Source organism: Sceloporus occidentalis, unplaced genomic scaffold, assembly GCF_023333645.1.
Source record: "Sceloporus occidentalis isolate IW3139 unplaced genomic scaffold, rSceOcc1.0.p SCAF_69, whole genome shotgun sequence".
Classification (NCBI taxonomy): Eukaryota; Metazoa; Chordata; class Lepidosauria; order Squamata; family Phrynosomatidae; genus Sceloporus; species Sceloporus occidentalis.
The window spans coordinates 1523146-1537332 of record NW_028317049.1 but is presented as its reverse complement, the minus strand read 5'-3'; the positions used below and the strand labels follow the sequence as shown (position 1 = coordinate 1537332).

Here is a 14187-nt window from a genome sequence, read left to right as displayed (position 1 = left end):
GAGTTGCAGTGAATCTATGCTAGCTCCATGGGGCTTTGTTTGGTGCAAACAAACAAAGAGGGAGGAAAGAGATGCACACCTCTGCACTGGCCCAAAGGAGGCATATGTCACCTGTGTATCTCACTAGCACCATGCTGTTCTCTGTGTCTATGAGTGATGCAGGATTTCTTGACAAATCAAGCCTAACCCTAGTCTCTTTTCTCAGGAACTTCATCTTGGCCTCTTTGTACACAGTTTTGGGCCATATTTTGCTGGAAGTGACCCAAGTGCAAGACCACCAGGACCCCTTTCCACCTAATGGCCAACACAGAGGCCAAGCGGAGAAAGTTGGGTTCCAAGAGAAAGAGGCTGTCGAAGTACAACTCTTTGGTGAGTCACCATCCTGACTATTAGTTTCATTTGTGTCATTGCTGGGGCAGCTCATGAAAGCAAGTGGAGAACATCTTGTCCCACTTTGGCAGAGAAAGTCCTGGTTAATCCTCTGTCACCCCACTTTTTCAGTGGCTTTCAAAAATGTCCCGGTTTCTCTCTCCTCCTCCCACTTTCCCCCTTCTCCTCATCTCTTTTGGGTTGCTGCAAAGTGACTTCCAAGGGGTTTGCACCCCATCAACTCAAAAAGGGGGAGAGGAGAGAAGTTGCCAGGGTCTTCCCTTGCCAGGAGGCTGAGGCAAAACCAAACTGCTGTGCCCTTCCTAGCTAGTGTGATCTTCCTCCTAAACAACCTTGGCCATATTCACCACCTTCTGGTGTTGCTTGTCCACATGTGCCTTGCTTTTCCATCTGTGAAATGTAGAGGATATGGGAGACCACCTCTGGATCTAAATTGGGGGTGGGCCCAGTGTCCCTCAAGTCCAGAGTGCTCCCCCAGAAGTGTATCCCAGCCATGGCCTAAATTATATTTTTTATTATATTGTATATTATATTGAAAGTATTGAAGACAATCTGATCTCAAAGGCAGTAGCTTTTTGTTTGCTAACAGAATTTAAAGTGTATTTCCTGGAATGAATTCTGAAGTGATGAAATAATATTTGGGATACATCATGTGCTTTCCTCCCCTTTCGTTTAGTCACTCTCTGGATGAGGACTATTTTCTATTTCAGGTGACCTTTGCAGATGTGGCAGTATATTTCTCAGAGGATGAATGGAATCTGTTGACGAAGAAACAGAAACATTTGTACAATTATGTAATGATGGACAATTATGAGAATGTGGCTTCTGTAGGTAAGGAACCTGAATCCATTGCTCTTTCTACAAAGACTGAGGTCCCTTTCATACTATATTATCATGTCACTATGGTTCCACTAGAATTATAGAATCATAGAGTTGGAATAGACCACAAGGGCCATCTAATTCAACCCCTACTGCCATGCAGGAATACACATTCAAATCACCCACAAGAGATGGCCACCCAGCCTCTCTTTAAAGCCTTCCACCAAACTCTAAGGGAGTATATTCCACTGTCAAAGAGCTCTCACTGTCATGAAGTTCCTCCTAATGTTTAGGTGGAACCTCTCTCCCTGTGGCTTGCATCCATTGTAGTGTCTCCTTTTCTCTGTAGCAGCAAAAAGCAAGGCTGCTCCTTGTACAACATGACAACCTTTCAAATATTTAAACATGGATATCATATCCACTCTTTATCTTCTTTTCTCCAGGCTAAACATAACCACCTCTCTAAACTGCTCCTCATAGAGCTTGATGGTTTCCATACCCTTTACCACTTTGGTTGCCCTCCTTTGGACATGCTCCAATTTGTCAACATCCTTTTTGAATTGTGGGGCCCAGAACTGGACCCAGGATTATTCCAAGTGAGGCCTGACCAAAGCAGAATAGAGTGGCACTATTACTTCCCTTGATCTAGAAACTATTCTTGCATAGATGCAGCCTAGAATCACATGGGCCTTTGTAGCTGCCGCATCACACTGTTGGCCCATGTTCAACTTGCAGTCTACTAGGAGTCCTAGATCCCTTTCAAGCCTAGTTTAATTGTGATAGCAACATTCTGTAGAATATTTGAATCTGTAGTTCAGTGAAGCACTATTGCTCTCCAGTTTCTAAGGATTCTAAATACCCCATCTTAAACTGCCAATTCTAGAATTTTATGGGAAGTAGCCATGGAGATTAATGCATTTCACACCCAAATGGTACTCAGCACATTCCTGAGCAGGTTTCCTACCTTTTTTGGCCCCTCTTCAATCCTTTTAAGGGGGAAAGACCTCCCTTGGCCCTGCAATGGCACAGAGAGGGCCCAACAGTGGCAAAATGGCCTCCACTTCCCCAAAGGGATGCTGTTGGATGTTGGGGGCAAAATATTATTTCATTTCTCCCCCCCCCCCTTCCAGGCAATACAATGGGGGGTTGCCCCTGAGATCTCCTCCAAACCCCATCAGTACTCCATGCCTGTCTTACAGATGTTTTAAGGTTGCTCCCTGGCACTTGACCCTCATCAAAATTGGAGTCCAGGTCCTAGCCCCATTATTCTGCCTTTGGCAATGAGTTATTGGGATCTGACTCCAACTTAATTTAATATCAAATAGGGGGGAGTAAACATAGGGCTAAATCTTGGGCTAACACTTTTCTCTCTTTGATATTCAGTACTATCTGTCATTATCCTTCTTTACAGAAGAACTTGTCAGTCATGAGAGAGTCCATACAGGAGAGAAGCCATACAAATGCCAGCATTGTGGGAAAGGTTTTTCTTGGAAGTCAGACCTATTGAAACATCAGAGAATCCACACAGGAGAGAAGCCATACAAATGCCAGCATTGTGGGAAATGTTTTTCTCGGCAGTCAAGCCTAATGACACACCAGAGAATCCACACAGGAGAGAAGCCATACAAATGCCAGCATTGTGGGAAAGGTTTTTCTTGGAAGTCAGACCTATTGAAACATCAGAGAATCCACACAGGAGAGAAGCCATACAAATGCCAGCATTGTGGGAAAGGTTTTTCTTGGAAGTCAGACCTATTGAAACATCAGAGAATCCACACAGGAGAGAAGCCATACAAATGCCAGCATTGTCAGAAATGTTTTTCTTGGAAGTTAAGCCTAATGACACACCAGAGAATCCACACAGGAGAGAAGCCATATAAATGCCAGCATTGTGGGAAATGTTTTTCTCGGCAGTCAAGCCTAATGACACACCAGAGAATCCACACAGGAGAGAAGCCATACAAATGCCAGCATTGTGGGAAATGTTTTTCTCGGCAGTCAAGCCTAATGACACACCAGAGAATCCACACAGGAGAGAAGCCATACAAATGCCAGCATTGTGGGAAATGTTGTTCTCAGAAGCCAGACCTATTGAAACACCAGAGAATCCACACAGGAGAGAAGCCATACAAATGCCAGCATTGTGGGAAAGGTTTTTCTTGGAAGTCAGACCTATTGAAACATCAGAGAATCCACACAGGAGAGAAGCCATACAAATGCCAGCATTGTGGGAAATTTTTTTCTCGGCAGTCAAACCTAGTGACACACCAGAGCGTCCACACAGGAGAGAAGCCATACAAATGCCAGCACTGTGGGAAATGTTTTTCTCGGCAGCCAAGCCTAGTGACACACCAGAGAATCCACACAGGAGAGAAGCCATACAAATGCCAGCATTGTGGGAAATGTTTTTCTCGGCAGTCAAGCCTAATGACACACCAGAGAATCCACACAGGAGAGAAGCCATACAAATGCCAGCATTGTGGGAAATGTTTTTCTCGGCAGTCAAGCCTAATGACACACCAGAGAATCCACACAGGAGAGAAGCCATACAAATGCCAGCATTGTGGGAAATGTTGTTCTCAGAAGCCAGACCTATTGAAACACCAGAGAATCCACACAGGAGAGAAGCCATACAAATGCCAGCATTGTGGGAAAGGTTTTTCTTGGAAGTCAGACCTATTGAAACATCAGAGAATCCACACAGGAGAGAAGCCATACAAATGCCAGCATTGTGGGAAATTTTTTTCTTGGAAGTTAAGCCTAATGACACACCAGAGAATCCACACAGGAGAGAAGCCATACAAATGCCAGCATTGTGGGAAAGGTTTTTCTCAGCAGTCAAGCCTAGTGACACACCAGAGAATCCACACAGGAGAGAAGCCATACAAATGCCAGCATTGTGGGAAAGGTTTTTCTCAGCAGTCAAGCCTAGTGACACACCAGAGAATCCACACAGGAGAGAAGCCATACAAATGCCAGCATTGTGAGAAATGTTTTTCTTGGAAGTTAAGCCTAATGACACACCAGAGAATCCACACAGGAGAGAAGCCATACAAATGCCAGCATTGTGGGAAAGGTTTTTCTCAGCAGTCAAGCCTAGTGACACACCAGAGAATCCACACAGGAGAGAAGCCATACAAATGCCAGCATTGTGGGAAAGGTTTTTCTCAGCAGTCAAGCCTAGTGACACACCAGAGAATCCACACAGGAGAGAAGCCATACAAATGCCAGCATTGTGGGAAATGTTTTTCTTGGAGGTCAGGCCTATTCAATCACCAGAGAGGCTACACAGGAGAGGAGCCACACACATCCAAGCAGTGAAGGAACATTATTTTTGTTTTTTAATAATCTTTATTAAATTTTACAATAAAATGTACAGAAATCAAGAAGATTGACAAAATTTCAAATAAAGTTTTAAAGTTATGGTTTGTTAAGTTTAGGTTTTAATTGCTACTAGTACTGGTTTAAGTTAGTTAGAGGGGGGCTGGGATTTGTTGCAGCTATCTAGAATAGCAATGATAGCATTTGGAATTTGTGGGATTTTAGCCAAAGAAAGTTGGGGACTGGTAGTAACAGAAAGGGAGCTAGTTTCTTCAAATGTCTGGGGCAGGGAGAGATTGTGTGTGTGAGAAGGATGGCAAAGTGGGGCTGGTTCATAGTGGGGGATAGATGATGGGAATTGTAGGTGGGGGCTAGGTTTGGTAGAAGGTGGAGTTTTAGGTTTTGAGGTTTCAATATATTCTGGCAGTTCTGGCTTAAACATATTTCTGATATGTGTTTTCAATAAAGGTCTTTGCTGTTTCAACACACTGGATTCTTTGATGCACAGAATTTGTGAATATGCACAAAACTGACACTTTCTTCTCTCCTCAATCCTCAGCTCCATTCCCAGCTGTAAGAACAGCAGAGAGAAACACACATCTATCTATCTATCTATCTATCTATCTATCTATCTATCTATCTATCTATAGTATACACAGAGAGACTATTTCCAAAGCAAAGCCTTTCTTTCCTGCCTTTCCTGGGCTCCATTGCAGCCTCTTCAAAATCTCCTCAAAAGAAGGAAGGAAGGAACGAAGGGAGGGAGGGAGGGAGGGAGGGGAGGCTGCTGGACCCCAGTACACTCCTTCCTGTCGCGGCAAGGAGACGCAGAGACAGGAATGGGGGTGCACAAGACTCCTCACAAGCTTGCCTCTCAGCCAGGCTTCTGGCTGGGCCTTTTATTGTCATCTTGCTTACTTCCGTCCATTGTCTTCCTTACAATCATTGATGATAGCCTTGCTCCTAGGTCATCTGACTGGCATGACAGGTGCGTGATCAGTGCATGCTTGGTGCGTGCTCTTGAGGCAAGGAAGCAGGATATGGAGACCAGCTAAGCCAGCCGAATCAACATGGGCTTATCTATCTAATTATGGATAAAGCATTGTCATCTTGAGAGAGGGTCGAAGTCCTATGGTTTGCCAGTAGAACTGCCACGTCTCAATCTTGATGAGCATTGCTATCCTGAGAGAGGGTCACGACCCCACGGTTTTACCCATGGGGTTGCCACATCTCCCTCTTTTTTGTTTTTTATGAGCTGGTATACATATCCTGCGAACCGCTGCTTTTCTGCTTTTACCTTTACGAAAACATAGCGCATAAGGCAGGGATACATTGGATGAGATGGCAAAATAGGATCATAATACAAAAGTGACAATGCCATATACAAGAAGTTGTTTCGGCCAATGAAAGTCTGGCAAACAGTAAATCAATCAGCTTCATAGTCCAGAATATCCAATGTTCTGGTGGACCTGAGTCAGGTAAATCATGTAGTTCTTCAATCAAATTATTAATGGAACAAGAGTTATCTGACAATTTAAGGCAACACATATTTTGACGTCTTCACACAGCAAAAGTATTCAGTTGGGCTATAGAGGTGTATTGTAGTGTCATAGTCAGAGGTGAGTGTTACTGCTCTTTGAACCCTGGAAACCTCCAAGATAGAAGGGTGTTGGAGAACAGGAACAAGTCTACTCAGACAGCACTGTGTGCCATCAGACACATTGGCAGGTATAGAATTATAGGTTTGACAGTTACAGTTAAAAGACTACCCAGGTGGCAACAAAACATGGATATATATAAATGAAATCTCTTTTCCCAAACATTTTGATCTCCCATTTGATACCACTGGTCTGAAGGGGCTCCACTGGTCAAACATAATAAACCAAGTACAACAGTTAACATAGAATTATGGGTTAATACAGCACATATTTTTGATTTCTTCACATAGCAAAAGTAAATAGTCTATGGCTGCTCCATTGTCCAGAGTGGCATTGCTAAGTTCATGTTGTTCATCGTTTAGCATCATGTGAAATTGTTGATTGGATTGAAATATTAGGTTCTGAAGGCCTCAATGCCGTGTGTAGGTTTAAGATACTTGGGTGATGTCCATACTGTGCCTATTGGGGTTGACACTGCTGCACAACCTCTTCCCCAAATGACGGGGGTTGCTGGTCCTTTCCGCTGTCTCTGGCAACTGTCAATATCACACCAAGGGCCACAGCAGCAGGTAAAATGAAGGAAAACGTTTCTGTGTTGGAAATAAATAATCAGACAATGCAATTAAATTATTCCAGGCAAATCAAATACAACAGATATGGCCCGGTTCACAACCTTTTTGTGTTGAGTGAGAGGTGCATTCCCCCTTTTTTGTTTTTATAGAAGAAGGCTATTGGGGTCATTAAAAAGGAGAAAGAGGGGATTTTATGTCCCTTTAACCTCTGGGCATAGGCAAAATTTAAGAAAGAAATTTGGGATATTTGCACCATTTTAATTGAGAAGGTGTATCACCTCTGAGATTGAAAGGAAAATGTAAGGCATGTGCCTTTTACTTTGAGGACTGGAGAGCTCAGAAAAGACAGATGGCATTGCGAAAAAACTGAACTTGCATTGTTCTCTGAGCATGTGAAGAGTATGAAAAGACAGAAGCAGAGGAAGCAACACTTAGACGAGACAAAGGGCAATAGTGAGGCTGTATAGCCTTACCTTCTCACAGAAGAGAACAAAGAAAAATTGTTAGGAACATAGGAAAATAGTGGGTAGGAGAGAGAAAAAGAATCTCTCCCCCCTTTTTGAACTTTAAACAGAGAGGGGTGTCCATAGGGAAGAGCATAGAAGAATGGCAATAGCAGACTTTAGTAAAGAAGGTAGGATACCAATTTTAGCAAAAATGAGGAAATCTATTTTAGCAAATCCTTTTCTGCAAGCAGACCTATGGAGTACAGGATTAAACTAAAAAACAAAAAGGACGAGGCAGAGGAGAAGGAGGGGTTCTCCCCCCCCCCCCCCCCAGTAATCCCACTATAGCTAACCCAGATGAAGAGCAAGAGAGACAGAGAGACTGTGCTGGTAAAAGAAGTTCTCTCTCTAGGAAACGATGTATAAAAGAAGGAAGCAAAACAACACAAATGGAGGAAGAGTACAAGAAATTCAGACTTATGAGTTGCAAAAGTGTAGCACAAATCCAAACACATTAACAGACAGACAAATGAACAATTTCTAGAATCTGTTTCTAAACATGTACCACAATTTAGGTAGATGGGATATGCAGTGCTTTAGCTATGAGAACACAAAGCAACCTAGACAAAACCTTTTTCCTACTTTAGCCAAGACAGTTTTTACAGATAGACTATGCTGACCAAAGTGAGGCTTAACAGAAAGGAAAAAGACACTTGAGAACAGGAATTAATCCCTATCGAAAAACCAATGCAGCAAAGACCTTTGGACTAAAGGGAGGGAGCTGTCTTTAGATTTGCAATTCACAATCAGCCAAACAAACAAGGAAATTAACAAATACAAGCAACAATTGATAGGATCTATAACAACCATGCTGGCCTTTATCTGTTGCAATTCTCCAGCCGAGCCTGGGCAAATCAAACACATCAAGGAGAAAAAGGGCAGACTGAACTGACCACTAAAAGAATGAGACATAGAACTCTTGCTGACTGGGAAGTCTAGTTTTTCCAAGCACACTCTACTGTTTTATTCTACAAAATGTTATGTTCTCTTTGTCTGCAAGACCTGTGTATCCATAGAGATTCCCAAAATATGGAAAGAGGAAGATAGATGGAATGGAGGATATTGAGTAACATCTATTTGTCACAAACTGCTGGTCTTAGTACCGCTTGAGCCACTTACAGCTTTGTTGAGATGTTTGTGGGCCAGCAATGGCACAGACTTGAGGCACAGAGTCAGCCTCCCAATTTATTGGCCACTTCTGTGTTCGCATCACAGTCACGTCCACTCCTGTGTGTAAAAGTCCTGTGAAACTTAAACCTGCAATCACAAGCGTACGGCTGAGCCGCTGATTAGCAACTGGCTGTTTTATCCACTGTACATCGACACCACCAGGTTCCATATCTGCTGGGTTTGGGGCTGCAGATGGTAACAAAACTAAGTGTGCCGCTGGCATATCTAAGAACAAAAATTGTGGCAGATTAACCCAAACCTGCATTTGAGTTGTTCCTGCATAATCACTACCTATAGCACTAGGTATAACAAACATTCCTCCTTTTGAAAGAGATGATCTGGGTGAAACCAGTCCTATTAGTCCAGAATTAAAACATTTCACTTCCTTTTCATTACCCAATGACATGGCAGCTGCCGAGAGATTCATTTTATGTGATTGAGTGCCTATGTCCTGGCAAACTCTAAGCATATCTGCCAATGCAAGATTTCTAGATGCCATCAATGGTTGTAAAGCTTTCTGACAATCTTTGTTATCTTTTGCCAACTTGATCAACAAATCTTTGGCCATGTCAGGATTATCAGCCTGCTGTGCTAAGGCTGCTTGCAACTGATTAACAAAGTCACAGTTCGGTTCAACAGGCCCTTGTCTTAAGGTAGCAAAACCTTTTTTAGGCTGACCAGAGGGTGATATTTTCTGAAAGGCCAAGGATGCACAATCAGAAGATATTGCTAGGACCTCTCGAGGTAGCACTGTCTGTTGCTGAATTGTGTCAAAGTTATTTACTCCTGCCAGTTGTTCTGCAGTGTATTGTCCTTCTCTATTGTTACCTTCTAACATACCCTTAACATCATTACTTTCTACTCCTGTATCCTTGATAGCTTGCTGTAGTTCTTTCGTTACTGCATATGGGAGTGGAGTCTTTTCATAAGCTGCTCCACTGTTGTGATCTTTTGTCTGAGAGATGGGATATGCAGTCGACAATTCTAGATCATCTAAATCAGTTGGGTCAGAGCTTCTACACTGCTGAACCATTTTTTGAAATGGAGACATAGCTGCCCCTGAAGGGCTTTCTAGGTTGTTGTTAGGCAATGGAGCTGAGGGATCTTTATCTATCTCCAGCTCCTTGGGAGGATGAATTACAGGAGCCACATATGAGGAAGGGGGTTCTGTATCTAATACTGCTTTTGCCTCAGCTATTCCTGCTTCTACCGCTCCCAGCCGGGGCTTTACAGGCGGCAAGGGTGGTGTAATCACTGGCATTGAATAACCTGGTGGATCTCCCGGAGGATGAACTAACGAGGCTAAAGGAGCGGAGGGTTGAAGGCAGGATTTGGGGATCTTGGATTGGCTTAACCGTCTCACGGCCGTGTTTACTACCTGCCAGGCAATCAGGTGGGGTGCCGCAGCACGAGGTTCAGCCTTTAAATGATTGCCTATCTTCTCCCATTCCTCTGCAGAGAGTCTTCCCTTCTCTGGGTACCAGGGACACTGGCATGAAATCTCTGCTATCAGATTTTCTATGTCTCTTTGGGTGATTTGCCTATCCCCTGACAGCCGCTTAACTATCTCATATAGCTCCCTAGCGTGAGACCTTTGTTTGGTGGACAACGTTCCTCCCATACTCACGGGATCCTGTAGAGGATGTGCGCGCAGACTGTTCCAGTCGAGTGAGCTGGGTCGTAGCCGCCTTCTCCGAATCACGTCGGGCCTTTTCTGGATCACGTCGGGGTCACCAGCTGTCGCGGCGAGGAGACGCAGAGACAGGAATGGGGGTGCACAAGACTCCTCACAAGCTTGCCTCTCAGCCAGGCTTCTGGCTGGGCCTTTTATTGTCATCTTGCTTACTTCCGTCCATTGTCTTCCTTACAATCATTGATGATAGCCTTGCTCCTAGGTCATCTGACTGGCATGACAGGTGCGTGATCAGTGCCTGCTTGGTGCGTGCTCTTGAGGCAAGGAAGCAGGATATGGATGTTAGGGATGATGGGAGTTGCAGCTCTTCTCTTGGCTTTCACTCTCACCCCCCTGGTCAGCGGAAGAACAACCAGTTTGACCAGTAGCTCTGAGAATTGGCTGAAGATGTCTTCCAATCTTCTCTGGAGTCTGCTGGTTCTTGTTCAGCTCTCAAGACACCAGTCAACACAGTAGTCTTCTATAAAAGATCTACTTTTATTCTAATATATACACTATGCACAAAACAATTCACTACTCACAAAACTCACACTACTATACTCCTCAATACCCACAAAAAATATTGCCATACATTATTGCTTATATAGACATTTGTCTCTCCATTCATTATACAGTTGCCACCTCCTGGGAGTGTACATACAATATGATTGACATATCATACTTGGCTCAATCTTTACCTCACATTGCATCATACATTGCTGTCCACTCAATGACTTTCAGGTGATATCAATTTGCACCTTTTCACTTTGTCCTTGCCACATGTGTCCTTGGCTTTTAGGACCTTCTAATTACATTATATGCAACACCTATGTGCCATTTCAATAGCTTTTGCTGTGTCATGATACTTTCAAATACATTCATATACATATTATATTTCTTGTGACTATATATCCCATGTTGCTTTTTCCTGACAATCCCCTCCGAAATAGAATATTGTATGTGAATTTATATTGTCATTCCAATCAACTGAGACAATCTCTCATGTTTTTCAACTGTCAAAGCCTTTGTAAAAATGTATGCAATGTTGTGTTGTGTCTCTATGTACTTTAACTCTATTTTTCCCTTCTGGACCATTTCTCTTATGTTCTGATATCTTACGCCTACGTACTTGGTTCTGTTTTTCAGACTTTCTGTTTCTGCCATTGCTATACAGGACTGTGAATCTTCATGAATTTCTACAGGAATTTTAAAGCTTTCATTCAAATCAATCAATAATTGTTCAATCCATTGTATCTCATTTGTGACTTCATTCAAAGCTGCGAACTCAGCCTCACTAGTGCTCAATGCTACGTTTGTCTGTTTTCTACTTCTCCACACAATGGGACTTTCGCTGTATCTATAATCATTCCAGTCACTGACTTTTTGTCCCCTGATTCCGAAGCAAATGAACTATCTACATAACATTCTAAATCAGCATTGCTTTTTCTAATTATCAACCTCTTGTCTATGGTTCCTTTCAGATACCTAACCAAATGTTTCACTGCTGTCCAATCCTCAATTCTCGGGTCGTTCACCCTTCTTGCCAAAACATGCACCGCGTATGAGATGTCTGGTCTGGTATGGCTAGAAATAAACTGTAAAGATCCAACAACACTTCTAAACAATCTTTTATCCTCAAAAGCTCTTGTAACTTCCTCTGACACAAAACTTGTAGTCATCGGAGTTTTCACAACCTTTGCACTCTGTAAACAACATTTCTCAATTAACCTTTCAATTTTCTTGCTTTGATTCAGCAAACAATGCCCTTCTTCAGTCCATTCTACATTTATCCCTAAGTAAGACTTCAACATGCCTAAATCTTTCAACACAAATTTCTCTGACAATTCTTTTTTCACTAACTCAATTTCTTTCTTTGATTTGGCTGCAACGCACAAATCGTCCACATAGATCAACAAAATTACATCTCCTTTCGTGTATACACAAGCATCTGCAACACTTCTCTTGTAACCTAACTTCTCCAATTCATCATTGATGCATAAATTCCAAGCTCTTTCACTTTGCTTGAGACCGTATAATGCTTTCTTTAACCTGTACACTTTCTGACTACCACTTACTTCAAAACCTTGAGGTTGCTCCATGAAAATTTCTTCTTCTAGATTGGCATTTAGATAAGCCGTTTCAAAATCAAAATGCTTTACTAACAGATCTCTCTTTCCTGCAACTGCTAATACCATTCTTAAACTTTCTGCTTTTGAGGTTGGAGAAAAAGTTCTGTCATAACTTTCAAACTGTTCTTGCGAAAAGCCTTTTGCTACCAACCTTGCCTTATATTTCACACTTCCATCAGGCATGTCTTTCCTTTTATAAACCCACTTGCAACCAATGACTTGTCTATCCTTCGGCCTTTCCACTATTTCAAAAACATCTTTCTTTTCTAAGCAATCAAATTCACACTCCATTGCTTCACACCATTTCTCCTGTTCCTCTCTAGGAAAATTTTCTAATTCAGCAAAACTTTGTGGCTTTGGTCACCACAAATCTGTCAGGAGATTTTCTAGTTCTTTGACTACGTCTAAGTACTAACTCTGTTGTTCTGCCTCTTTCTTCCTCATCTCTGTCTACATTGGAAGTTGTGGCTTTCTTACTGAATCTCTTGTCCTCTGTCATGCGTGTGGTTTTTGGTCTGGACATTTCGCTATCTGAGGAGCTATCACTGCTACTTGTGGATGGTTCTTCTGGTTTTACTATAACCCCTCCATTTCCTGGAGATGCTTGGCTTTGGGTCTGTGTCTCTGCCTCACTGGAGTTGCCTAACTTCACAAACACTTCCTTATTTGCATGGAGTTTTTCCCAACCAGCATATCTTTCAAAGTTGGCAGATCTTGAATGTCTCACTTCTTTTCCTACCAAATAGAATTTGTAACTGTTTCCTGAATACCCCAAAAACATCATTCTTCTACTCTTGGGTTCACCTTTGTTTCTAAAGCATGCAGGTGTGTACACATATGCATATTGACCAAAAATTCTTAGATATTTAAAGTTAGGAATTCTACCATATAGAACTCTATAAGGAATGTCATCTATTACTGAATGATAGAGCCTATTGGTAATGTGTACTGCCGTCAAAACAGCTTCACCCCAAAAATTATCACTTACACCCGCGTCAGCCATCATACAAGCAGTTATCTTTTGATTTCTTGAATCTTTCTCTCTGCAAGCCCATCCTCACTAGGACATGCAGGATTTGTCGTGTGGTGTGTTATGCCAACCTTTTGAAACCAATAAAACAATTCATTAGATAAAAATTCCCCGCCTCTATCAGTTACAATCGTGTCTACTCTGAAATCAAATTTTCTTTCAACCATTCTTATCCAAGATTTTAAGCTTTGCCCAGCGTCTGACTTATTTTTCAGTATTCTGACAAATGTAAATCTAGTGTATCTGTCCACAATTACCAAATAATACTTGCATCCTCCTATAGATAAACAGTTTTCTTGGGCAACATCAGCATGTACATATTCAAAAGGTCTTTGTGCAATTCTTTGCGTCCTTTTTGCTACAGGATATGCCTTAATTTTCACTTGACTACAAATGGTACAATCCAAATGATTTTTACAGTCTGCCACTCTCAAATCAGGGCACATACTAATTAGGTTCTTTAAGCATTTAAAGCTTGCATGACCAAATTTTCTATGTAACTCATGTATACAATCCTTGTGTAACGGAACATTATCAACATTGTTTACATTCTCTACTTTGAAATGATCAACATTTTCCTCTAGGAAATAAAGCTTATCTTTCTTTAGCCCTATTCCGCACAGCTCACCATTTAACTTTATCTTGCAAAAATTCTTTTCGAAAATTACAGTGTAGTCCTGGTCTGTTAATCTACTGACTGATAATAAATTGTTTTCCAACTCTCTTACATGTAGCACATTATTAAACTCTTGTTTTAACCCCGGAATGTAAACAGATCCCATTTCTTTTACTGAACTTACTTCATTGCCATTAGCTAGAACTACTGCATTAACATTGGCAGATTTCTTATTTTCAATTAACTCAATGTCATTACACATATTACTAGTTGCACCAGAATCTATTAACCATTTAGAATCTTT

General features: G+C 42.0%; 2 protein-coding genes across 2 annotated transcripts in view; one reads left to right on the top strand and one right to left on the bottom strand.

Moving 5' to 3' along the window:
• Nucleotides 1–14187, bottom strand: part of LOC149286381 (uncharacterized) — a 276304-nt gene that overhangs the window by 197327 nt on the left and 64790 nt on the right. The window lies entirely within an intron of this gene.
• Nucleotides 1191–8158, top strand: LOC149286384 (uncharacterized). Its single transcript, XM_089494172.1, has 4 exons — nucleotides 1191–1221; nucleotides 2621–3781; nucleotides 4034–4360; nucleotides 8106–8158. Exons 1-4 carry the CDS (start codon nucleotides 1191–1193, stop codon nucleotides 8156–8158), a joined length of 1572 nt encoding a protein of 523 aa, XP_089350298.1.